This window comes from Megalobrama amblycephala, linkage group LG11, assembly GCF_018812025.1.
Source record: "Megalobrama amblycephala isolate DHTTF-2021 linkage group LG11, ASM1881202v1, whole genome shotgun sequence".
Taxonomy (NCBI): domain Eukaryota; kingdom Metazoa; phylum Chordata; class Actinopteri; order Cypriniformes; family Xenocyprididae; genus Megalobrama; species Megalobrama amblycephala.
Window position 1 is genome coordinate 35,395,327 of NC_063054.1, and position 25,320 is coordinate 35,420,646.

Here is a 25,320-nt window from a genome sequence, read left to right on the forward strand (position 1 = left end):
ATTTTGTTAACATTTTTCACATTTTCTGCGAGGGGTTCACAAACTTTCAAGTGGCACTGTATGTATATATATATATATATATATATATATATATATATATATATATATATATATATATATATATTGTTGGAGATAAACAGTTTAGGACCCTTGAAACCAGATATGTTGAATAAAGACCCAGAGTCAACGTTAAAAAATAAATAAATAAATTAAAGAAAAATTTAATGAAGAATAGTTTAGAGTTTCATCAGCAGAAGCCAGCTTCAAGTCTCACAAGGAGTTTGTAGGCCGCTCTGTGTACATTCACATTTCCACAATAATTATACTCTAACAGAGTCTAACTACGTCATAACTTCAGGTTGAATGATTCTGATTTGGTAAATTTGGTAATCTTCCACACATGGACAGATAGTCAGAAGCATATCTCCCTTCGTCACGATTAAGGTACTGGATGTCCTTTTGGGGTCATGACATGATGTCTGCTGGTCTCAAGTACTGAGTACCAGTTGTTCAGTACAAAGGACCTGCACAGAACAATTAGCACACATACACAGATACACATGTTTCACAGCTTCTTCAAGGCTGAAGTTGATCTGAGCTCTGCTTTGAGCAGGAAACTTTCCCAAAACATACTGATAACATGTTCTTATCTCTCAATGAGAGGTACAGACAATATTCAAAATTATTTTCTAGTGTTTGAAAAGGAAAAGAAATGCTTTAACATACGTTGAAAAAGTCATTCAAATAATTTAACAGAAAGATAAATGTTGATTAATAACTTAAAATATATATATTGAAGCGGCAGTGAATTCCAGAATATATATATTCCTTTCAATATTCTCTGTCTGTTTTGCTGATTTGAAGGTTATTCTACTTGCCCATCACTTATCATAATTTGATTAAACTTAATCTGCAATAAGTATTTAACAAATAAACAAATAGAAAATCAAAGAAAATGGGAACTTCAGAGTCTAAAAAAAACATTTCATGAACACTTGTGCACACACACACACACACAATATAATTGAATAATATTTTAAGACAAATAAATAACACTACATCTGCATAATATCTGCAATAAGCTTTTAAACAAACAAGCAAAAAAATAAAACAATTGAAATGGAAACTTTGGAATCTACAAAAAGCTTTTTCCTTAACACTTACAAACACAAAAACCCATGTTCCCTTTATTTGTTTCTCTTTTTATTATTTCCTTATCAGTTTATTTTCTTTGAAAATTCATTTTGTGCTGATTTGAATGTGTCTTTGAAAGGGTCATTTTAATTTGTGTGTGTATATTTGGACTGTGAACTTGAGGGTCTCGCATGAACTTGACCCTCTCGCATTACCACAAACACGCAGTTTACAGCAGGTAAATATAGAAAGACTCTGTCTCTGCTCCTCATAAACAAGCTGAATGGCAGAACTGCTCTCGATCAAACGGGTCATCTGCAATTATTTGTAACTTTGGCTGATTTCTTCTGCAACATTTGCATATTTAAAACTCTTCATCAGGTATAAACTGGTTCTGAGAAGATCTGTGATCACTGAGATTGACATGCACAGAGAGGATGAGGAGTCTGAGAATGAAACTGGAAGTGACCAGGAATTCAGGAGCAGAGAAGAAGCCATTGGCTCCAGCTGGTCCTGGGTAACCTGTGTGTGTGTGTGTGTGTGTGTGTGTGTGTGTGTGTGTGTGTGTGTGTGTGTGTGTGTGTCTTGGCAGTGTGTTTATAGCACCAGTTCAAAGTCTGGACACACCTAATAGTAAAGTCATCAAAACTATAAAATAACAGTGAATTAAGTCAAAATATTAAAATATTATTAATTTCTATGATTTTGTTTTATTATTTATTAATGCAATTATTTATTTTTATTTCATTTTTACAGGCCTGGAAATCACAATCTTCTGTTATTTCCAGGTTTCCAATAACTGGGAATTTTTAAAGTATATATATATATATATATATATATATATATATATATATATATATATATATATATATATATATATATATATATATATATATACACTTGATAATTTGCATAAAAATGATTGAAGGTTTTGTGTAAATAAGTAAATAATGCATATGATTAGGAACAAAATGTATATTAACATCAGGTTTGTCCAAACTCTTCACTGGCATATTAATGATTTGACATTTATAAAAAAGTTAGGTAGTTGGTGTTGGCATTAGGTAATGAGAATCACATTGATTACTGTCTCTATAAAGTAATCGGCAGTTTAGACGTTTGATTGGATTCGAAAATGATCTGATTACAAGAATGTAATAAGCCATAACTGCTGTTGTTGATGCATTTACAAAATTGTCATTTTTCCTTTTCATGCATATAGTCACGTAAAGCAAGTTGCATGTTGTTGGCCCTATATGCACTTCAAGGTGTTTTAAAGGTGCAGTGTGTACATTTTAACGGCATCTATCGGTGAGGTTGCGACTTGCAATCTAGAGAAGCTACGGTGGCCAACACAGGACATAAATGTCGTCGTCTGAGACTATTGCCCTGTCCAAATACACTTGCTGTCTTTGCACTTGACCACTTGTCTACTTACATGACGTATTTCCTGTATTTGGCCCAAGTGTTCAAGTAGGCGTGAAGACCGCAAGTGTGTATAGAACTTTTGATTGGGACACACTTATAGTCTTGCAAAAAAATGCAAGTTTAAAGAGCTTTTTTATTTTCAATACTTTGCATTTTAAAATAAAGGTATAAATGTCTGTTCAGTAGTCACTATGTAACGAACAGAAGACACAATCTTAATTGTGGTGTATCTAATTAAGTGATAAAAAGCAGTTGCAAATGTTGTACAAAATACACCCTACCCATATTTGCAACACTTAGCCTCGAATACCGCTTTTGATAGTGTGGGTTTAGTGTGCATTAAGGGCACTGCACTTTGACATTTTTAAGACATGGGACTTCCTTACTTGCGCACTTACTTCCTGTCACGTGCATGAGCTCTCAAGTGGCCAAGATCGCAAGTGTGGGTATTTGGACAGGGCAAGAGAGTAGCCAGTCAAGCAATCGCACTCTGTGTGTTTGTCCGTTTAGGGCTACTGTAGAAACATGCCGGCACAAAATGGTGAAAGTAGACCCGCAGTGTATGTAGATAGAAATGGCTCATTGTAAGGTAAAACATAACAGTTCATTATGTAAGGTCTTTATATACAACTGAAAACATTGCATTTAATAGAGCTTCCCAAAATGTACACACTGCACCTTTAAGTAAATGTTAGTTTTTGATGATTCTAAAGACGTTTTTTTACACAATTTTGGTAGTTGTTGACTTGAGTATAAATACTAAATGAAAACCAGCTGAGTCCCACTGAACTATAAGGAAAGTATCAAAGCAGACAGATTGAAAAGACTTAAAACTCAACTCAACTGGGCTGTTTTACCCATCAGACAGTGGGGTTAGTAGAGAAATAACACATGAACGTGACTCAAAACCTCAAAACCAATCTCCTGTTTCCTTTTTGTCTGTCAGTCTGTTTGCTCTTCCTCTCAACACATGATCACAGAACTGAAAGAGTCTGTTACATGCAAATCTCAATGTGGTCTACTAGCATAAATGGTACTTTTATAGTTCTAGGCTTTAGAGTCTTTCCACAGACATGTATGAATACAGCTAGACCTCTTCATTGGCTGTATAATGTTTAGAAACGGTCTGACCTTGTATCATACAGTTGAATTATGGGTGATTGGGACATAAGGTCAAATGGGACAGTATAGAATTTATTTTCTCACCTGATGAGTGAAAATAAAAACTTTTTTTTGCTGACCCCTAGCTGTGAGACCACATAATTAAAATAGTTGTCTTACATCATATAGGTGGGCGGGGCATGCATCAAACAGGAAGTTGACCAAGAAATGCATGAACTGAGGAAAATGACATTAGCTTTTGGTAGTTTTAATAATAAGGTCCTAAAATTGTCATAGCTCCTATATTGTACAAACGTTTAATAGAAACATGAATATGATGCACTATACTGCTACAAAATCAGTAAAAAAAATGTTAATATCATGTTTCTATTTTCAGAATTAGGTTGTTTTTATTTTGTCACATCCACCCGAACACTTTTTGGGTGGATGGGACAGAATAATTTTGGGTGATTGGGACAGTGCTTAAATGCTTTGCTAATTAAGAAAATTATTAGCCTTGCAATAGAGAACCATTGTATGCTCTAAATCAGTGTTCCTAACCATGTGCAAGCCCTAATCAACCACTAAAATATTAATGAACTAGCTAGATTTTACTAAAGTAAAACAACCAAATTCTGAAAATATAAACATTATAGTTAAACTCTTTTTATGTATTTTTTTTTACTGATTGCAGTAATCATTTTACTGTTGCAGTAATGAAAGGTTTGTGCAGGTTAAATGTGTTTGTCAAACAGTTAATTGGTGATGTGCCCACCCAACATCTCATCCAAATGTTACCCAAAAAAAAAAAAAAAGGGTTTTGGATCAGTTTACTTTTTTTGTATGAATTTTGAACCTATAGCATTTTTTTTTTTTACTTGTTTTCTTGATTTTTAAATGTTTTCAATGACTTTTGGCCTTCTTTTGTGGATGGATTTATGAACTGAGAAATAAAGTTGAACAAACATAAACATGGACTCATAATGATGATGAACAGAAAAGGAAATATTGCATATAAAATTATATCAAAGTATGAACTAACATGTGCAATACAGTAAATATGCTTACACTATCCTAAATCAATGGAAAGATGCTGTCCCAATCACCCAAACATTACCCCCAAAAAATGTTTTGCTCAGTTTACAGAAAAGTGTATGTCACACATCCTTTCATTATAATATTTTTTCCTCCTCAAATGGATAGTTAAAGGGTTAGTTCACCCAAAAATGAAAATTCTGTCATTTATTACTCACCCTTATGCCGTTCTGCACCTGTAAGACCTTCGTTAATCTTCGGAACACAAATAAAGATATTTTTGTTGAAATCCGATGGCTCCGTGAGGCCTCCATAGGGAGCAATGACATTTCCTCTCTCAAGATCCATTAATGTACTAAAAACATATTTAAATCGGTTCATGTGAGTACAGTGGTTCAATATTAATATTATAAAGCGACGGGAATATTTTGGTGCGCCAAAAAACAAACAAAATAACGACTTATTTAGTGATGGCCGATTTCAAAACACTGCTTCAGGAAGCTTCGGAGCGTTATGAATCAGTGTGTCGAATCATGATTCAGATCGCGTGTCAAACCGCCAAACTGCTGAAATCACATGACTTTGGTGCTCCGAACCGCTGATTCGACACGCTGATTCATAACGCTCCGAAGCTTCCTGAAGCAGTGTTTTGAAATCGGCCATCACGAAATAAGTCATTATTTAGTTTTTTTGGTGCACCAAAAATATTCTTGTCACTTTATAATATTAATATTGAACGACTGTACTCACATGAACCGATTTAAATATGTTTTTAGTACATTAATGGATCTTGAGAGAGGAAATGTCATTGCTCCCTATGCAGGCCTCACTGAGCCATCGGATTTCAACAAAAATATCTTAATTTGCGTTCTGAAGATTAACGAAGGTCTTACGGGTGTGGAACGGCATGAGGGTGAGTCTGACATTATTTTAATTTTTGGGTGATCCAACCCTTTAACATCTTCAGTATTACAGAAATGTATCATGTTGTTGAGCTGAAGTTTTGCACAAGGCGGAAATTCAAAAACTGTCCCAATCACCCTTAATTCACCCTATATGCTCTTGTATTTGTTTAGACAACAATAGTTGGGAGGTTAGGAGGCTTGTGTGATTTTCTTTTAATCACATTATCTCATATCTGGCCTGTCTGACTGACTCCCGTTTATTTATTTATTCTAGAAATGTGTTTACTGGATAAGAAAGTGTTCAAAAGTCTTCAAGCTCCAAACATTTGACAGATATTTAAATGTTTAGTTGGATATTTTATGAATATATAATTTGCCTATATATCAAAATACAAATATTAAAAAATATATACGCCTATTAGGTTATGTTTTCACAAAATACAGCTACAAATGTCTTTAAATTTAAAATGCTAAATACATATTTTACAAGCCCCACCTAATTTTCTTTAAAACCCCTTTTCATCATTGTAGAAAGTACACATTTTAGTTGATAAGTTTATTTTAACTCGCATTTATGTCGACGTGAAAAGTGCTAAAAACAGCATACATCGCATGTCAGTGAAAGCTACTCACTGATTGGACAGGTAGATCACCTTACACAAGCGACTCGGAGAGAGGAGAGCCGCGAGCTGATTGGTTAATATAATCACCTCACAGCAGCCACTGTGTGTCATGAATGCTGCGCGCTGATTGGGCAGGAGGATCACCTCACAGCTGTCACTCAAAGCGGTACCCAAAATAAAACAAACTATCAGCGCCCCGCCCACAACTTATCGGCTCTCTGTCAGTTTCTTCCAGCCGGATGATTAAAAATATTCCGGTTTAATGTCATGTTAAACATGACAGGCGACTTCCAAGCGTGAATGAACACGAAAGTAACCCGACGAGAAGAAAGAAAGAAGAATTTTCACCGATTGGCTGATCGGCGTCTTTTCTCAGCAGGGTTATTTTTTTCTTCAGTGTACGTGACGTCACTCACTCGGTCCTCTATATATCACAGTGATGAATATGACAGAGAGAACATGAGTGTTTCTGTGTTTGTCCTTCACTCTTCTGAAAACATGATGAGCTGAACCGGAGGTGAGAGAGACTTTATACATCACTGTCATCTAATTCATTCTGTTTATGGGTGATAATGTCACCATACAGCAAGTTATTGATGTTTTGGGATGTTTTATGAAAATGAAATTGTGGTGTTGACATTCTTAAGTGATGTTTGTAAACATTGTTTTCATATTCACCCTGATTACATAACTGACAGCTGTTGATGAGTCATTATTTCCCTATTTTCTGATATTTTATCACAGTTATTATGTATTGATGGCTCATATCTGCTGCAAGATATGATAACAATCTACTATATAACATTTTAAGACAAATTCAATAATAAATTAGTATATATAAACAAAACAATAATAATTTTGAGTAATGTGACTAATTCTCAGCCTAAATGGTTCACTTCTGCATTGACTCCACTTATAGCTTCAGTGAGAAACTTTAAAGGATTAGTTCACTTTCAAATAAAATTTTCCTGATAATTTACTCACCCCCATGTCATCTAAGATGTTCATATCTTTCTTTCTTCAGTCGAAAAGAAATTAAGGTTTTTGATGAAAGCATTCCAGGATTATTCTCCTTATAGTGGACTTCAATGGGCACCAAACGGTTGAAGGTCAAAATTACAGTTTCAGTGCAGCTTCAAAGGGCTTTAAATGATCCCAGACAAGGAATAAGAGTCTTATCTAGAGAAACGATTGGTCATTTTCAGAAAAAAATACAACTGTATATGCTTTATATAAACAAATGATCGCCTACACGTTCCCTGTTCTACTTACGGAAAAAAACAGAACTAGCACTGCGTTCATTCCGTGAGTTGAATAGGGAAGGCGTAGGACATACGGCGTAAGCTTTTTGAAGAATACAGAAGTACGGTTTTGGCGGAAGCACGTGCAAGGCAAACATTTGTTTATATAAAGCATATACAATTAAATTTTTTTTCGAAAATGAGCGATGGTTTCTCTAGATAAGACCCTTATTCCTCATCTGGGATCGTGTAGAACGCTTTGAAGCTGCACTGAAACTGTAATTTTGACCTTCAACCATTTGGAGTCCACTGAAGTCCACTATAAGGAGAATAATCCTGATGTTTTCATCAAAAACCTTAATTTCTTTTCGACTGAAGAAAGAAAGACATGAACATCTTGGATGACATGGGGGTGAGCAAATTATCAGGAAAAGTTTTTTTGAAAGTGGACTAATCCCTTAAGGTCATTTTCTCCTCTGTATATTTCTGGAATCATTTGTTCTGTTAACTCAGCTGGGAATGTCTGGGGCTGACATAATTCAGTTATGGAGGAATATGACACCAGAAGTACAGCAGCGATAATCTCACATGAGCGCATTGAGACTGTGTATCTAAGTACAAAACAGATTCTGCCATCTGATCCTGTGCCGTTTGACTGACAGATGTTTTTTATTAGTGTCTGCAAGTGTGTATGTTAACCTTTGTGATTCATATTGTCCAGAAAATCTTCGATAAAAGCATGTGTGTGTAACTGGTGACAGAATTCCTGCTTGTACAGTGATAAACTCACAAGAGCTTCACCAGAGATTCTGGCAGAAAATCAATAATTCATTTCTGCTTGTGAGGGTATCAGATTGACTAGAGTGAAAAACAACTGGATTGCATTTCCAAAAAGATGTGTTTATGTCAAAGGTCACTTTGTTTGATTGGCAAATCGAGGGGAAGTACAGAGAAATTAAACTCGTGAACTCATTACATCAATTCACATTTATTTGTACATTTACTGAAAATGCATGTTTCTACATTACAATTTAAAGTAATCTGTTATCAGACTGTGACTGTGTCTAACACTATAAACCCTAATACATTAGATTACACTTAATTTTAGCATTTACTCTCCCTTTTGAGTGCCAAGGGCAAAGCATGCTGGTAAATAGAAATCCCAGCCCAGGTTCAGTTAAACTTAAGTTAGTCTAAATGAAAATAAATTAGTTCATGCAACTCAAAACAAATTCAGTTCGGTTTACTTGAAATATGAACTCAGAAGAAAAAGAACGTTTTAAATACTCATAACAGTTAATTTAAGTAAACTAATTTGTTTAAGTTTGTCCTACTCAAACCAATTAAGTATTTTGAGCATTAGGGTTTACAGTGAAGTAATGTCCAAGTACAGTTCCTTAGATAATAACCATGAGCTCATTAAAGCGATTATTACAAGTTGTGATCATAATGATTACAATATATCGAAATTTTGTCAGTTGTGTATGTTGATTCAGAGTTGGCATCATCTGAAGTCCTCGCAGGGTTTGACTTCATCTCTTGTTGTGTAATCTGAAATCTTCGTAAGAGGCTGGATCCAAACTGGAGCTTGAGTAATCTCTAGATGCATTATGTGAATGCTTGGCTAAAGAGATGTGTCTTGAATCACAAACATTACTCTCTCTCTGTCCTCTAACCTATTTCCAGAATCATCTGTTCTGTTAACTCAGTTAACTGTAGAAGATGAAGCAAATTTAAATTGTGTATTATTACCAAGGCGCAGCATGTATATTGAAAATAGCAGAGGGCCTAAAACAGACCCTTGTGGCACTCCATAATTTTACTGACATTAACTTGGAAAATTCCCCGTTGAAATAAACAAAATGGTAATGGTCAGATAGGTATGATTTAAACCACCTTAATGCCTGCCCATGAATACCAGTGTAATTTTGTAATCGTTCTAGGAGTATGTCATGATCTATAGTGTTGAACACAGCACTAAGATCAAGTAAAACTTGAGATGCAGCTTTAGTCAGAAGCTAGAAGTAAGTCATTTGAAATTTTAAGGGGCACAGTTTCTGTGCTATGATGGGGCCTGAATCCTGACTGAAATTTTTCATAGATATAATTTTTTTCACAAGGAGCACAATTGAGCGGACACAAGTTTTTCTAGTATTTTAGATTCTAGTATATTTTTCTAACATTAGACATGAATAAAGATTTGAAATGGGTCTGTAATATGCCAATTCATTTGTGGTTTCTTAATGAGAGGCTTAATAACAGCCAGCTTGAAGACAGAGATGAGATAGAGAGAGATAGAAACGAGTTAGTAATATTGAGAAGTGTTTTTTCTGCTACAGGTAACAACTCTATGAATTTAGTGAGTATTGGATCTAACAAACATGTTGTTGGTTTAGATGCAACAATATGTTTATTTAGCTCTTCCTGTCCATTATATACTATAATATACCTCATTTTTAATATACTACAATATTTAAAAGTGAAGTGTGTAAACCAATAGTGGCACCAAACTTAATTGAAAAAAAAAAAAAAACACTGATGGAAATGTGCAAATGTTGCTTCCACAATGCTAGAGTGTTGCAGTGCCTTGTGATGGTAGAAATAAAGCTTTTCGAAACTTCGAATCAGTTGAACCAATTGCTTTGCAAAATAATTCTCGGTTTTGAACTGCTCGAAATGCCGCACACTGGTGACCCCTGATGGTCTGAACAGTGTAAATGCAGCAAAAACTCAGCCCAAACATGCAAAAAAACATCTTTTACAAACCAATTTCAAATGTTTTATTGAAGGTGTTATCTATTAAATGCAATTAACAAATCGTCTAATACCATTAAATATAACGTGTATTTATAATGGGTGTTATTTTTTATTAAATTAGTGCTTGTTTTGTTTGTTTTATGTAGAGAGCTTGGTTAGTCAGACCAATAAGAGGCTATAAACTACAATTCTTCCTTTTTATTATACAAATGAGACCAATAAAGAGGGTGTTAACTACAATTCTTCCTTTTTATTATACAAATGAGACCAATAAAGAGGCTGTTAACTACAATTCTTCCTTTTTATTATACAAATGTGTCATTAAATGTATATCATATAAATGTAAATCATATAGGGCAGGACTGGAGACACTGGCCCTCGGGATCCACTTTAGCTTCAACCCTAAACAAACACACCCAAACAAGCTAATCAAGGTCTTCAGTATTACTACAAAGCTACAGGCAGATGAGTTTGATCAGGGTTGAAAGTCTGCAGGAAAGTGGATTTTGAGGGCCCAGGGTTACCCAGCCCTGATATACAGGTGCTGGTCATATAATTAGAATATCATCAAAAAGTAGATTTATTTCACTAATTCCATTCAAAAAGTGAAACTTGTATATTATATTCATTCATTACACACAGACTGATATATTTCAAATGTTTATTTCTTTTAATTTTGATGATTATAACTGACAACTAAGGAAAATCCCAAATTAAGTATCTCAGAAAATTTGAATATTGTGAAAAGGTTCAATATTGAAGACACCTGGTGCCACACTCTAATCAGCTAATTAACTCAAAACACCTGCAAAGGCATTTAAATGGTCTCTCAGTCTAGTTCTGTAGGCTACATAATCATGGGGAAGACTGCTGACTTGACAGTTGTCCAAAAGACGACCATTGACACCTTGCACAAGGAGGGCAAGACACAAAAGGTCATTGCAAAAGAGGCTGGCTGTTCACAGAGCTCTGTGTCCAAGCACATTAATAGGGAGGCGAAGGGAAGGAAAAGATGTGGTAGAAAAAAAGTGTATAAGCAATAGGGATAACCTCACCCTGGAGAGGATTGTGAAACAAAACCCATTCAAAAATGTGGGGGAGATTCACAAAGAGTGGACTGCAGCTGGAGTCAGTGCTTCAAGAACCACTACGCACAGACGTATGCAAGACATGGGTTTCAGCTGTCGCATTCCTTGTGTCAAGCCACTCTTGAACAACAGACAGCGTCAGAAGCGTCTCGCCTGGGCTAAAGACAAAAAGGACTGGACTGCTGCTGAGTGGTCCAAAGATATGTTCTCTGATGAAAGTAAATTTTGCATTTCCTTTGGAAATCAGGGTCCCAGAGTCTGGAGGAAGAGAGGAGAGGTCCAGTGTAAAGTTTCCACAGTGAGTGATGGTTTGGGGTGCCATGTCATCTGCTGGTGTTGGTCCACTGTGTTTTCTGAGGTCCAAGGTCAACGCAGCCATATACCAGGAAGTTTTAGAGCACTTCATGCTTCCTGCTGCTGACCAACTTTATGGAGATGCAGATTTCATTTTCCAACAGGACTTGGCACCTGCACACAGTGCCAAAGCTACCAGTACCTGGTTTAAGGACCATGGTATCCCTGTTCTTAATTGGCCAGCAAACTCGCCTGACCTGAACCCCATAGAAAATCTATGGGGTATTGTGAAGAGGAAGATGCGATATGTCAGACCCAACAATGCAGAAGAGCTGAAGGCCACTATCAGAGCGACCTGGGCTCTCATAACATCTGAGCAGTGCCACAGACTGATCGACTCCATGCCATGCCGCATTGCTGCAGTACTTCAGGCAAAAGGAGTCCCAACTAAGTATTGAGTGCTGTACATGCTCATACTTTTCATTTTCATACTTTTCAGTTGGCCAAGATTTCTAAAAATCCTTTCTTTGTATTGGTCTTAAGTAATATTCTAATTTTCTGAGATACTTAAACATTTGAAATATATCAGTCTGTGTGTAATGAATGAATATAATATACAAGTTTCACTTTTTGAATGGAATTAGTGAAATAAATCAACTTTTTGATGATATTCTAATTATATGACCAGCACCTGTAGACACTGGTTCATGCGTTCACAGAGATCATCGCTCCCTAGTGGCAAACCACTGAAATTTCGAAACATCTCAAAACAGTTATAACATAACAAAGCCTCGTTTACAGAAATCACTTCACTTTGGCAATTTGATACACACTCCGAATCACTGTTTTGCCTCAAATGATTCGCGAAGGTTTCAAAGCATCACAAAGCAGTGTTTCGAAAATGCTCATGACTACAAGTGCCTTTTTAGAGCTTTGCTATGTGGTTGTTTTGGGTGGTTGCATACTGGCAAAAACATCCACCTTCAAATGTCTATGATATTCTGGTCTCTTCGTCTGTGTAATTCTGAAAGTATTTTAATATAAGAAAATTGCACACTTCAAAGAATGTGTTGCATAGAGTTCATACTGACCATACTTGTACAGGTTCCATTAATGACATTTCTCCTCCTTTCTCCATGTAGACTCAGACCATGAATTACGTGGGTCAGTTAGCAGGGCAGGTGTTCGTGCAGGTGAAGGAACTCTACAGAGGTCTGAATCCCGCCACGCTGTCCGGCTGCATTGATGTTATCGTTGTCCGACAGCCGGATGGAGCTCTAATCTGCTCTCCATTTCACGTACGCTTCGGAAAGATGGGTGTCCTGAGATCACGAGAGAAAGTGGTGAGTGGTACCAGAATACATTTGAGATAACAATGACATGTTGTCTGACCTCTCTATGATATCTGGTTGGTCCATAATGTCTTGACTTATCTTCTGTCAATCAGGTGGACATTGAGATCAATGGGGAACCTGTGAATTTGCACATGAAGTTAGGCGAGAACGGAGAAGCGTTTTTTGTCAAGGAGACAGAAGACGATCAGGTGCAGAACAACAGAGAAACATGCAAACATGCGACTAATATTCATGCTTGTTTCATTTCTAAAGTGAATTCACATAGAGCAAAGATATTTGATCAGTAGAGATAAGTTGCATAGTTTGAGTGCTATAGGCTCTGAAGTCATTTTGCATGCTCAAAGCCTAATGTGATCTTAAAGGGGACCTATAATGCCCCTTTTACAAGATGTAACATAAGTCTCTGGTGTCCCCAGAATGTGTCTGTGAAGTTTCAGCTCAAAATACCCCACAGATCATTTATTATAGCTTGTCAAATTTGCCCCTATTTAGGTGTGAGCAAAAACACACCTATTTTTTTGTGTCCCTTTAAATGCAAATGAGCTGCTGCTCCCAGCCCCCTTTCCAGAAGAGGGCGGAGCTTTAACAGCTCACGCTTCGGTTGCTCAACAACAACAAAGCTGGAGAATCTCACGCAGCCAAAATGAGGATTGTCAGTAACGGTGTTCAGCCTTACATTGTTCAAACCGGAGTCAACACTGATGGAGAGACTCAGGAAGAAGTTAATTTCATTTTTGGATGAACTAACCCTTTAATCCAGTTTTCTAGAACTGAGCTGCATTCTGGAGCAGATCAGAGCAGTGATTCTAGAACAGTACACTTTTAGAATTTAGAATACTTTAGAAGTAAGATTCTAAAAAGTAACAGTACAGCATTTTAGAACAAAGCTTTATGGTAGAATAGAAGAGCATTTTGGAACAATAGTATTGTGGAAAAGATTAGTGTTCTGAATGGAATCATATTGAAAGAAATAAAGGAAGAAAATATAGGAAGTGCGGTAAAACCACTGTGAATGTGAGACTTTTGTTTTTGAGAATCAGACTTTGTGGTTCTCTGAGATCAGCAGAGAGAACATCCTGTTTTTATGCCCAGTCTTATTTTCATCTTTTCATTTGATTTGTTCTAATACTTCAGATTATTACACTGCACTTTACATTCACACAATAATATTATGTGACCTCATTCAGAGCCAAAACAGTACAGAACGCACTTCTTTGATCAGATCTCAGATTAACTTTCTTTTCTAATGATTCCCTACAGGAAGTGATTCCATCTTACCTGGCCACATCTCCCATTCCGTCCGAAGGGGGTTTTCTGATGGGCTCCTGCACTGAGAATGGAATGATGAAGAAGAGGAGAAAGAGGAGAAGGAAGTACAGATTGGAGGATGTGAAGAGGGAGGACAGCGTGGAGTTCTCAGAGGAGGAACTGTTCAACATCGACATCAATGACAGCGAGCAGCATGATCAGAACAGGTCGGCTGATCCTTTTAAGCCTTTTTAGACCAAATACATAAATATCAAATTAAAATAGTTGTGTATATATATATTTTTTAACTATTTTGCCAAACACAGATACCTTACGTTTGTTTCTATGTGTGTAGAGACCTGCCGAATGGAGGTTTATCCTCTGGAAACATGCAAAACACAATTTATGCTCGCTCAGATGGAGAGTGGAGTCCTGTTTACAGGTAGAGCCCAAACACACATACTAAAATTGAGTTTTAATTTAGGCATCACAACATTATAATATACAGTATGAGCTTTGTTAAAGATCACATTTAACAGTGTTACTGAAGTAAATTATTAGTGTTATTAAAAATATATAACATTGACAGATTAAAGAATACATTTAAAAATCGATACAATTAAAAAACTGACCTTTCAGGCATCCATATATAAAATATAAGGACTATAAACATTCAAAAGTTTGGGGTCTGTAAGATTTTTTTTTAGCAAGGATGCATTAAATGGATTAAAAGTGTCAGTTAAGACACTTTCAATAGTTAATAAATATAAAAGGTAGAGACCAAACACAGAGACTCGCTCACACGCACCATTATTCACTGCATATTTGCATAGTATTGATGAGTTTTGCATATAAAATGTATGTAAAAATCTAGTTTGTGCAGGAATATGTTTGATTATGTCCTCTCTTTTTCTCTTTAGTCCGAATGTGTCTCGTCCCTGCACCCCTAAGAGTGACTCTGAACTACTTTGTAAAGATCAGCAGGAGGATTCGGCCATGTTGTGGTCCTGGGGGGAGTTACCACAAGCTGCCAAGGTCAGAATTATCCTAAAAACCAACTCACTGACACATTAACCCAACTAACAGCAACTATAACATCAATGTGATTTGAAAGACCCCTCATCTATTAAACTCATACTTACCTCATAATAAAAATGTATTTACAGCCATCGTTTCTGTCAGCGAAACCAAACGTCCTGCCTGCGTGCCCACTGTCAATCCCAGTCTCTGACAACACACATTTCAGAGTCATCCCTGAGACTGCCGCCCATAACCATCACAGCAACAGGACATTACCTGCTAATGGCCAATCAAACAGAGCGAAAGAGTTTGAAAAGCAGGATGTGTCACTAGCAGCTTGTGTGATGCCTGAGGTTGTTGAGGAAGGAGCAAATATTGGACCCCGCCTACAGAATAAGACTAAAAGAAAAGGTTATTAGTGCATTATTTTTTTAGGTTAAAAATTCACTTAGCCTTTTTTTGTGTGTATTACTTAATTCATGGTGTTGTGTGTGTTCTCATGCAGATAAGAAAAGTCGCCATCTGGGTTCTGATGGGGTGTATTTGGACGATATAAAAGATTTGGAGCCGGAGGTGGCGGCACTTTACTTCCCTAAAAGGTGTGTCATCCTAATTTCACCTCTCTGTAAGGCTGTATGAACCCTGTAAAGCCTGATATGTGAAATAATCGAATTTTTTAAATGGAACAGTTTACTATGGAAGCTTGTTTCTGCCATGAAATAAAAAAAAGGGTGATTGCGACTTTTTATCTCACAATTCTGACTTTTTTTCTCAGAATTGCGAGATAAAGTCATAATTGCGAGATATAAAGTCAGAATTGTGAATTATAAAGTCAGAATTGCGAGATATAAAGTCAGAATTGTGAGTTATAAAGTCAGAATTGCGAGATATAAAGTCAGAATTGAGTTATAAAGTCAGAATTGAGTTATAAAGTCAGAATTGTGAGTTATAAAATCAGAATTGTGAGATATAAAGTCAGAATTGTGAATTATAAAGTCAGAATTGCGAGATATAAAGTCAGAATTGTGAATTATAAAGTCAGAATTGCGAGATATAAAGTCAGAATTGTGAGTTATAAAGTCAGAATTGTGAGATATAAAGTCAGAATTGTGAATTATAAAGTCAGAATTGCGAGATATAAAGTCAGAATTGTGAGTTATAAAGTCAGAATTGTGAGTTATAAAGTCAGAATTGTGAGTTATAAAGTCAGAATTGCGAATTATAAAGTCAGAATTGCGAATTATAAAGTCAGAATTGAGTTATAAAGTCAGAATTGTGAGTTATAAAGTCAGAATTGTGAGTTATAAAGTCAGAATTGTGAGTTATAAAGTCAGAATTGTGAGTTATAAAGTCAGAATTGCGAATTATAAAGTCAGAATTGCGAGATATAAAGTCAGAATTGTGAGTTATAAAGTCAGAATTGTGAGATATAAAGTCAGAATTGCGAGATATAAAGTCAGAATTGTGAGTTATAAAGTCAGAATTGTGAGTTATAAAGTCAGAATTGCGAATTATAAAGTCAGAATTGAGTTATAAAGTCAGAATTGTGAGTTATAAAGTCAGAATTGTGAGTTATAAAGTCAGAATTGTGAATTATAAAGTCAGAATTGTGAATTATAAAGTCAGAATTGAGTTATAAAGTCAGAATTGTGAGTTATAAAATCAGAATTGTGAGATATAAAGTCAGAATTGTGAGTTATAAAGTCAGAATTGCGAATTATAAAGTCAGAATTGCGAGATATGAAGTCAGAATTGCATCTATATCTCGCAATTCTGACTTTATATGAAGCAATTCTGACTATAACTCGTAATTGCGAGTTTAAATGTCACAATTGAGAGACAAAAGTTAGAATTGTGAGATAAAAAGTCACAATTACCTTTTTTTATTTATTTTTTTATTAGTGGTGGAAACAAGCTTCCATAGTTTACGGAACATTATAATATAAAAAAAGTCATTTTCTTTGTTTAGTATCATATTTGATGCATAAGGATTTTATGGCTCATATAGTATGATTAAATTAGAATATGGAGCTCATACTTGAGGAGACAAAAACACCTTTTATTCAGTGGCCCAATCTGAGAAAACAATATACAATTTGGTGCAGTTGCTGATATTTATATGGCCAAAAAGTAAGATGAACTTTGGATAGCTTGTAATGTAATTCAGTGAGATCTTTATAACTGTATGGAGATGCATATCTAAACTGTATTTCCCAATTATATGTCTTAGTAAGATTACATTTAGATGCTTAGTTTTATGATCAAAGTTTTTATTGTAAGGGTGCAAAACATATAATGCAATGATGATTGAGAGAGTGACAGAACACGATAAGAGTCAGCTTTATCAAATATATGTAGAATGACTAAGATTGCTTATAGAAACAATTAAACATGGTATTGCTTGTTTTTGTGTTTTGTCAGTGGTTCAGAGCGTTTCGGTGAGAACGGTGTCCGCAGTGTGACCGTGTCTCCTCAGTCTATGTGCAGCTCAGGAGCAGACAGCGGAGTGGACAGTTACGACCTGCCCACTATGGCCATCTCTCTCTGTGGAGGCCTCACAGAAAACAGAGAGATCACTAAAGGTGCACAGACTCGCTCACAATCAGCACTGCATATTAATTATGTACAACAGGACTACTTGCTTGAAATGCATTCATTAAGCATTCATGTCAGCATTTGCGTACGTGAGTAGAGTATCTGTCTGGCCACATTCACTCAAACTAATACATATTTATGAATCATTATTGATTTACTGTCCTCTCTCTCTCTCATTCAGAGCATTTCCAGCAGAAGTCTGTGTCTTTTCAGCAGTTTGCTGATAATCCGTCTATCATTGATGACCCTAATCTGGTGGTGAAGATCGGCTCTAAGTGAGTGTCACATTACTGTAATCGATTCTCGTCTCATTTGTCTTGGACTGAAATAACAGCTGCTATATTTATTTCTTTTTATCTGTGCAGGTATTATAACTGGAGCACTGCTGCTCCTATTATGCTGGCTATGCAAGCCTTCCAGAAACCATTGCCTAAGGTACACACACACACACACACACTCTTACACATCAGTAGTGGGGATTATATAGAGTCTCTCTTTCTCCAGTAACATTAGGAAGTCCGATTCATTTCAGCAAATCAATTAATTCAGATTGAATTTTTTTCACTGAATTTGTTCAAAAACTGATTCGCCTATTCGATTCATTTGAGTCACTCAATAGTTCTCCCGGAAGTCCCTGTGCAGCATTTTATGACTGTTTTGTATTGAAATACATATTTAGTTAATACTTGTATCACTATGCGATTGATTCAGTAATGTAAATTAGTGTTTTTGGTGTTTTTATATAAATGATTTAATCACATATAAAATTATGGATGAAACAGATAAGCTGTCTTTTATTTTCATGTATTGAAAATAGGGGAAATAAGCATGCACTATTAAATATCTAATATTGGCTGATAATGTAAATTAAAAAAATACACTACTGTTCAAAGGTTAAGGGTCAGTAAGATTTTTTTTTTAAAGAAATTAATAATATGATTCAGTAAGGACACATTAAATTAATCAAGTAAAGACTTTTATTTAGTTATTTTGAACTTTCATCAAAGAATCCTGAAAAAGGTGTTGTTTTTCCACAGAAATATGAAGCGGCACAAGTTTTCAATGTTGATAATAAGAAATGTTTCTTGAGCAGTAAATCAACATATTAGAATGATTTCTGAAGGATCATGTGATGTTTTTACAGTATTTTTGATTAAATAAATGAAAAAAACATTAAAAAATCTTACCAATCCCAAACTTTTGAATGGTATATTGTATATAACTGATGACTCGCAGTGATGCTGTGTCAAGTTTTTCCATCTGTTCTCTTGTCACTTCCCTCTGTGTGTGTGTGTGTGTGTGTGTGTGTGTTTTAGTTTGCTGGGCTCAGTCATGTGTGTTCTGTGCTGGAGTTTGTTTTCTGTCGCCTCATTCATTTCTTTACTTCCTCAGTTCGTTGCACTAGTTTTATCAATCCTCTTCCCTGCATGAGTTTATTTTGAGAGTTTTTCAGTTGTTTAGCATTACACTTGTGTGCATGTCCCTCACAGGCCACGGTAGAGAGACTTATGAAGGAGAAGATGCCCAGAAACCGAGGAAGATGGTGGTTTTCATGGCGAGGAAGAACAAACAGCACCAAACCGGTACTTAAATAAGTACACATCATCATCAGTGGCTTTGTTTTTAAATGATGCACTGGATGTGGACTTACAGTTTTGTGACTTTTGCTTATATCTGTGAAGTCCTCAATTGTAAGTTCTTTGTGTTTGCAGGACTCAGTCTCATGCGGTTCAGCCTGTGCTGCAGGAGATGAGACCATCAAGAACAGGTTCAGATCTGATGGATTTCATCTGAAACTATATTGCAGTCTGTAATTATTCATATGTTTAACCAAGCGTTTGTTTACAGACGGACAGAAGAGTCCTCCTCCAGCGATGAAGATCGCTTATCTGCCAAGCAAACCCCCGTACCTGTTCACACAGACCCCGCCCCTGCTGGAGGGGGCGTGTCCTATCAGAAAACTCTCCGCCTTTCTTCGGAACAACTCGTAAGTTTATTGAATTTAATTGAAGGGACAGGTTGCCCAAAAATGAAAATTCTCTTATAATTTACTCACCCTCATGCCATCCCCGATGTATATGACTTTCTTTCTTCGGATAAACGCAAACAAGGTTTTTTAGGAAAATAATCAATCTCTGTGAGTCAAATGAATGGGTGCTGCTTGGGTGAAGCATGAAAAACCACACACTGTGATTGTGGTGGTAATCCATCACTTTTTTAGCTATAAATCATTTCTTCCAGTCTATTGTCATGCAAACAATCATGAGGGGAGTGTTGTAACATGATTTATAATTATTATAAATGTATTTATTATAAATTGTATAATTTAATAAGATTTTACAGAGTGTTTAGAATGAATTAATTATCTTATCTAGATAAATTTGAACAAATTAAAAGGGATAGTTCACCCAAAAATGAAAACAAAAATCTTCTTTCAGACGAACACATATTATAAAATATTATAAAATATCCTGGCTCTTCCAAGCTTTATAATGGGATTAGAATGGCGCTTCATACAGCTCCAGGGGGTTAATAAAGGCCTTCTGAAGCAAAGTGATGGGTTTTTGTAAGAAAAATATCCATATTTAAAACTTTATAAACTAAAAGAACTAGCTTCCTGACATTTCTCTTTAAAAATTCTCATTTTAGACTTCTGATTCATGACCGCCATTTTGTTATGCTCTATCCTCTGCGCTTCCGTGTTCATCAGTGCATCATGCATCGGGTCAGAGGTCACTCTTCTGGCATAAACCGATTTGCATAGGCCGTCTGCTGGAAGCTTTAGTTTATAAAGTTTTAAATATGGATATTTTTTCCTTACAAAAAACCCATGGCTTCACTTCAGAAGGCCTTTATTAACCCCCTGGAGCCGTATGGATTACTTTTATAATGGACGGATGCACTTTTTTGGACTTCAAAATCTCAAGCCCCATTCACTCCCATTATAAAGCTTAGAAAAGCCAGGATATTTCATAACTCCAATTGTGTTCATCTGAAAAAAGATAGTCATATACACCTAGGATGGCTTGAGGGTGAGTAACTCATGATATCAGTGAACAAACCCTTTAATGTCACACTAAATACTACTAAAAAACAATTACATTTAAGTCCAAACAGTAATGAAAAGCAGCACTTTGCTATAAAACAGAAGACCTGGAATTTTATGCAGAACTTGAATCAGTGACTCATTCAAATGAACCAATTCAGTAGAATGAATCAGACTTTCCAAAACTACATATGAGATTTGGGCAGTTTTGAAGATGGTGAATTGCACACACTGATTGTGAGACTGTTTGCCTGCTGTAGGTCAGTCTGCAGCTAAAGGACGGTCCTAATGACGTATTGTTTAGCGTGACGACTCAGTATCAGGGCACATGCCGCTGTGAGGGAACCATCTACCTGTGGAACTGGGATGATAAAATCATCATCTCAGACATCGATGGCACAATCACCAGGTGCATAATCATAAATATAATCATAATCTTACACAATATCAGGTCGCTTTACGTTAATGTTCTTCTTTCATAGGTCAGATAAGTTGGGGCACATTTTGCCCACACTGGGTAAAGACTGGACCCATCAGGGCATCGCACGTCTGTATCATAACGTCAGCCAGTAAGAGCCCACAACTGCTTTCTCTGATTCTCTGCTATCTCATCAGGATGAAGAGTAAAATGCTTGTGTTTGTTTTACAGGAACGGTTATAAGTTTCTGTATTGCTCCGCGAGGGCGATCGGTATGGCTGACATGACACGGGGTTACCTGCACTGGGTCAATGAGAGAGGAACCATGTTGCCACAGGGACCCGTTTTACTGAGTCCCAGCAGCCTGTTTTCAGCACTGCACAGGTGATTATACACACAAATCCGCACACTCACACACACTGCTTGATTCACTATATATCTGAGGACATCTCATTGACTTCTGTTGCTTTTACATTAGGCTGTATTCATTTAAAAATAAAACACTAAAAACTAAAATCATTTTTGCTTTATTTACATCGTTGGGAACAGTTGCTTAGAAGTCTTTAAACGTCATAATAAAATTTTGATCAAAATGCTTTTCAGGGAGGTGATTGAGAAGAGGCCGGAGAAGTTTAAGATAGCGTGTTTGACAGATATTAAGAATCTGTTCCTCCCAAACACAGAGCCCTTCTACGCAGCATTCGGGAACAGAGACACCGTAAGTGAACATGGGACGATGAGAATGCAAGATATTAGCTTATTTATTAAACAAAATTATTAGCTAACTTATCAGTCAAAATTGCTTGCATACCTAATAAAGATGCCTGTAGATGATCTGTGCCATGTGTAGTTTTGTAATCCTCGTTTGATGTGTCTGTAGGATGTGTTTTCCTATAAGGAGGTGGGTGTTCCCTTAAACCGAATCTTCACTGTCAATCCTAAAGGAGAACTGATCCAGGAACATGCCAAGACCAACATCTCATCGTGAGTACACATGATGATACTGACCAGTTCCTTTAAAACCATTGTTTTTCAAGCTATAGCTACTCATAAGACAAGCTACTTTTTTGCAAAACAAAAACCCCACTAACGGAAGCTACTAACAAAAAGTATTAAAGTATTATCTCACTGGGTAGGGAATGCTGAAGTTATAGCTTTTTATATTTAGCACAGGGGTTCCCAGAGGTTTTTGTCAGCTGAACCCATTAGACGTAAAATATTTACTTAAAGTACCCCTTGAGATTTTAAGTTAATATTTCAATTTAACGACACATTTGGATATACATGGTTCTCTAATGACGATCACATGACATGCTGATAATGGTCACATGACATGTAAGTAAACATACAATTTTTAATCGTTTTTTTACTAAAGTTTTTATTTCCGGAACCCAAATGTTCCACTCTATACTGGTGAAACGATGTAAATGATGTTGTAATTACGAGATTTCAACTTGTAAAAAGTGTTCACATCACAACTGGGAATTTTGAGAGCTCCTACTTGTACCACATGACCATTGCAGATTAATTTAGGCATTGGTAGTGTTGCCATATAAACGTATAACAGCACAGAGTGAAATGTCACGTGTCGTCATCATGAAATTACTGTACATGCCGTAAATGCAGCATAAAATTCTGTCCACAAAAATGTTGGAAATTATGCAAATTAGGGCTGTCAAACGATTAATCGCGATTAATCGCATACAAAATAAAAGTTTGAGTTTGCCTAATATATGTGGGTGTACTGTGTGTAATTAATATGTATATAGAAATACACACAAATTAATGTATATATTTAAGAGAAATATGTTATTTATGTACAAAATATTTTTATTTATATATAATATAAATTATATAAAAATATAAATAAATAAATATTCTTGTAAATATTTCTCAAATATATACATGAACGTGTTTGTATTTATATATACATAATAATTACACACAGTACACCCACATATATTAGGCAAACTCAAACTTTTATTTTGTATGCGATTAATCATTTGACAGCCCTAATGCAAATATAAATAAAGAGAACCTAGCATACATTACGGTGCCAGAAAATGAATCAGTGAAATGTTTTTGAAGTGGTTCATTTACAGTAAATGAAGCATCCAAACAAACCAATTCACTAAAATGAATCAGAGTGCATCATATGAGAGAGAGCGCTTAAGATGAGATGTTTGATTGTTACCTCAGTTTGCTGGTTTGTAAAGCTGTGACACAATACACTGTGACTAAAATCAACATACTGATAAATGTAGTTAAGCCAGCTGTGCTGCTGCTTTAATTAATAACTCCCTCAGTTAGCACTGCTACTGACTGTGTGTCTGTGTGATTAAATGCTTTATATGAACGAGTGTGTCTGCTGTGGTTTACTTGTGCAGGTATTTGCGCCTGGGTGAGGTGGTGGATCACGTCTTCCCGCTCCTGAAGCGCAGCAGTTCATGTGATTTCCCCTGCAGTGACACCTTCAGCCAGTTTACCTTCTGGAGAGAACAGCTCCCCCTTGTGGACGGACAGATAGCAAGCACTATCAACACCTCTCGCTGAACAGCTGCAGGATCTACTCACGACATCACGTGTGGATGCTCACATAAGCTGCACATAATGCAGAAATACAAAACAAGCACAGGCTGAAAATCACTGAACATGCTGAAATCAGTGCAAACAGATGAAAATCACATATGAGATTCACAACAGATGAAAAAACTGCACTTTCTTTCAAAAAAAGTCTTCATGTCATTTGTGATTTACTATACACTCTAAAAAATGCTGGGTTAAAAACAACCCAAGTTGGGTTGAAAATGGACAAACCCAGTGATTGGGTTGTTTTAACCCAGCAGTTGGGTTATATGTTTGATCAACCTGCTGGGTTTTATTTAACCCAACTATTGTTTAAAAATGACTGTATCGCTTGCTTAAAATAAACCCAAAATATGTTGGAAATTAACTTTTATTTTTAATAGCTGAACAGTTTAATTAATAATAATTGAACATTAAACATTTATTAAATTGCTTATTAATAAATGTTCACCTTTTGATTATTATTGTTGCTTCTTGTAATTATGTGTCAGATTTTTTTTTTTTTTAATTTCCAAACTATTTTGTTAATTTTAATCCATCCATATAGCAAGTTCATCAAACATTTAACCCAACTGCTGGGTTAAAACAACCCAGTTGCTGGGTTTGTCCATTTTCAACCCAACTTGGGTTGTTTTTAACCCAGCATTTTTTAGAGTGTATATTGTTAAATTAAAATTATATATATTTTTACCTTTTCAGTTTTGCTTGTGATCACAAGCTTTGTGTTGAAAAGCATCTGTTAATATATGAATGAAACTGAATAATGTTACATTTCACACAATTTGAAATGTCCAGGTCATATTTCACCCCAAAATCATTATTTTACAAAAATAACATACAATTTAGATTTATAGTTAATGGTCCAAAAACACAGTTCATTTTCTTTATGCAAAATATAACTCAGACATTTCTTGACAGTTTTTGTGAGATTTACTCCTTAAAAACAGTGGAGAGTATATAGAAAATGTTACATTTCTTTATTTTTGAATGGACATCATTGAACTCTTACTTGGTACCTTTTTTGATAACATATTAAGTAATATTTTATCTGTCTGATCATTTAATAGGTCATATGTGGTCATATCACAGCTGTATTCTGATATTCCTGCCTTCATATGTTTTTAACCAGAACTTTATGTGTTACTGAAGAAAGATATGCTGTCATATTTTCCTATGAATTACTAATCATTGGGGTTCTTCCATTTTATTATGGTTTCATTGGGGTTTAAAGATTTAGATATGTAGTATATGAGACAGACTCACTTTATTGTATAATATTGTAATATATTATATTGTAATATAAAAAATATTCTATATCTGTAGCTTGATGCTGTTGATATAACATTATATATATATATATATATATATATATATATATATATATATATATATATATATATATATAAATTTTTTTTTTTTTTGCCTTTTAATTGAAAATTATTTTCA

At 35.6% G+C, this 25,320-nt stretch overlaps 1 protein-coding gene across 3 annotated transcripts; it reads left to right on the forward strand.

Annotated features, from left to right (window-relative positions):
* The first annotated feature begins 1,398 nt into the window (after nucleotides 1-1,398).
* On the forward strand, nucleotides 1,399-24,103 carry lpin1b (lipin 1b). 3 transcript variants are annotated; one of them, XM_048207722.1, is made up of 20 exons: nucleotides 1,399-1,651; nucleotides 12,749-12,949; nucleotides 13,054-13,149; nucleotides 14,222-14,436; nucleotides 14,565-14,651; nucleotides 15,130-15,244; nucleotides 15,376-15,640; nucleotides 15,735-15,828; nucleotides 17,651-17,913; nucleotides 18,006-18,099; nucleotides 18,190-18,259; nucleotides 19,315-19,407; nucleotides 19,537-19,592; nucleotides 19,673-19,811; nucleotides 21,131-21,279; nucleotides 21,353-21,439; nucleotides 21,520-21,672; nucleotides 21,892-22,006; nucleotides 22,169-22,272; nucleotides 23,676-24,103. In XM_048207722.1, the coding sequence occupies exons 1-20, from the start codon at nucleotides 1,559-1,561 to the stop codon at nucleotides 23,839-23,841; spliced, it is 2,655 nt and encodes an 884-aa protein (XP_048063679.1). In that variant the 5' UTR covers nucleotides 1,399-1,558; the 3' UTR covers nucleotides 23,842-24,103. The 3 variants fall into 3 exon arrangements, with proteins under 3 accessions (XP_048063679.1, XP_048063680.1, XP_048063681.1); XM_048207723.1 differs by having other exon boundaries at nucleotides 1,400-1,651; nucleotides 17,651-17,811; nucleotides 23,676-24,102; XM_048207724.1 differs by lacking the exon at nucleotides 1,399-1,651 and adding an exon at nucleotides 6,093-6,743.
* The last annotated feature ends 1,217 nt before the right edge of the window (nucleotides 24,104-25,320 follow it).

What these genes read in the sequence shown, in the direction of transcription:
- lpin1b (XM_048207722.1), top strand. Translation starts at nt 1,559, where the DNA reads ATGCACAGAGAGGATGAGGAGTCTGAGAATGAAACTGGAAGTGACCAG. An exon ending in GCACTTTACTTCCCTAAAAG is followed by an intron (nt 15,829 to 17,650) that starts GTGTGTCATCCT and finishes GTGTTTTGTCAG; the next exon opens with TGGTTCAGAGCGTTTCGGTG. An exon ending in GTGGTGAAGATCGGCTCTAA is followed by an intron (nt 18,100 to 18,189) that starts GTGAGTGTCACA and finishes TTATCTGTGCAG; the next exon opens with GTATTATAACTGGAGCACTG.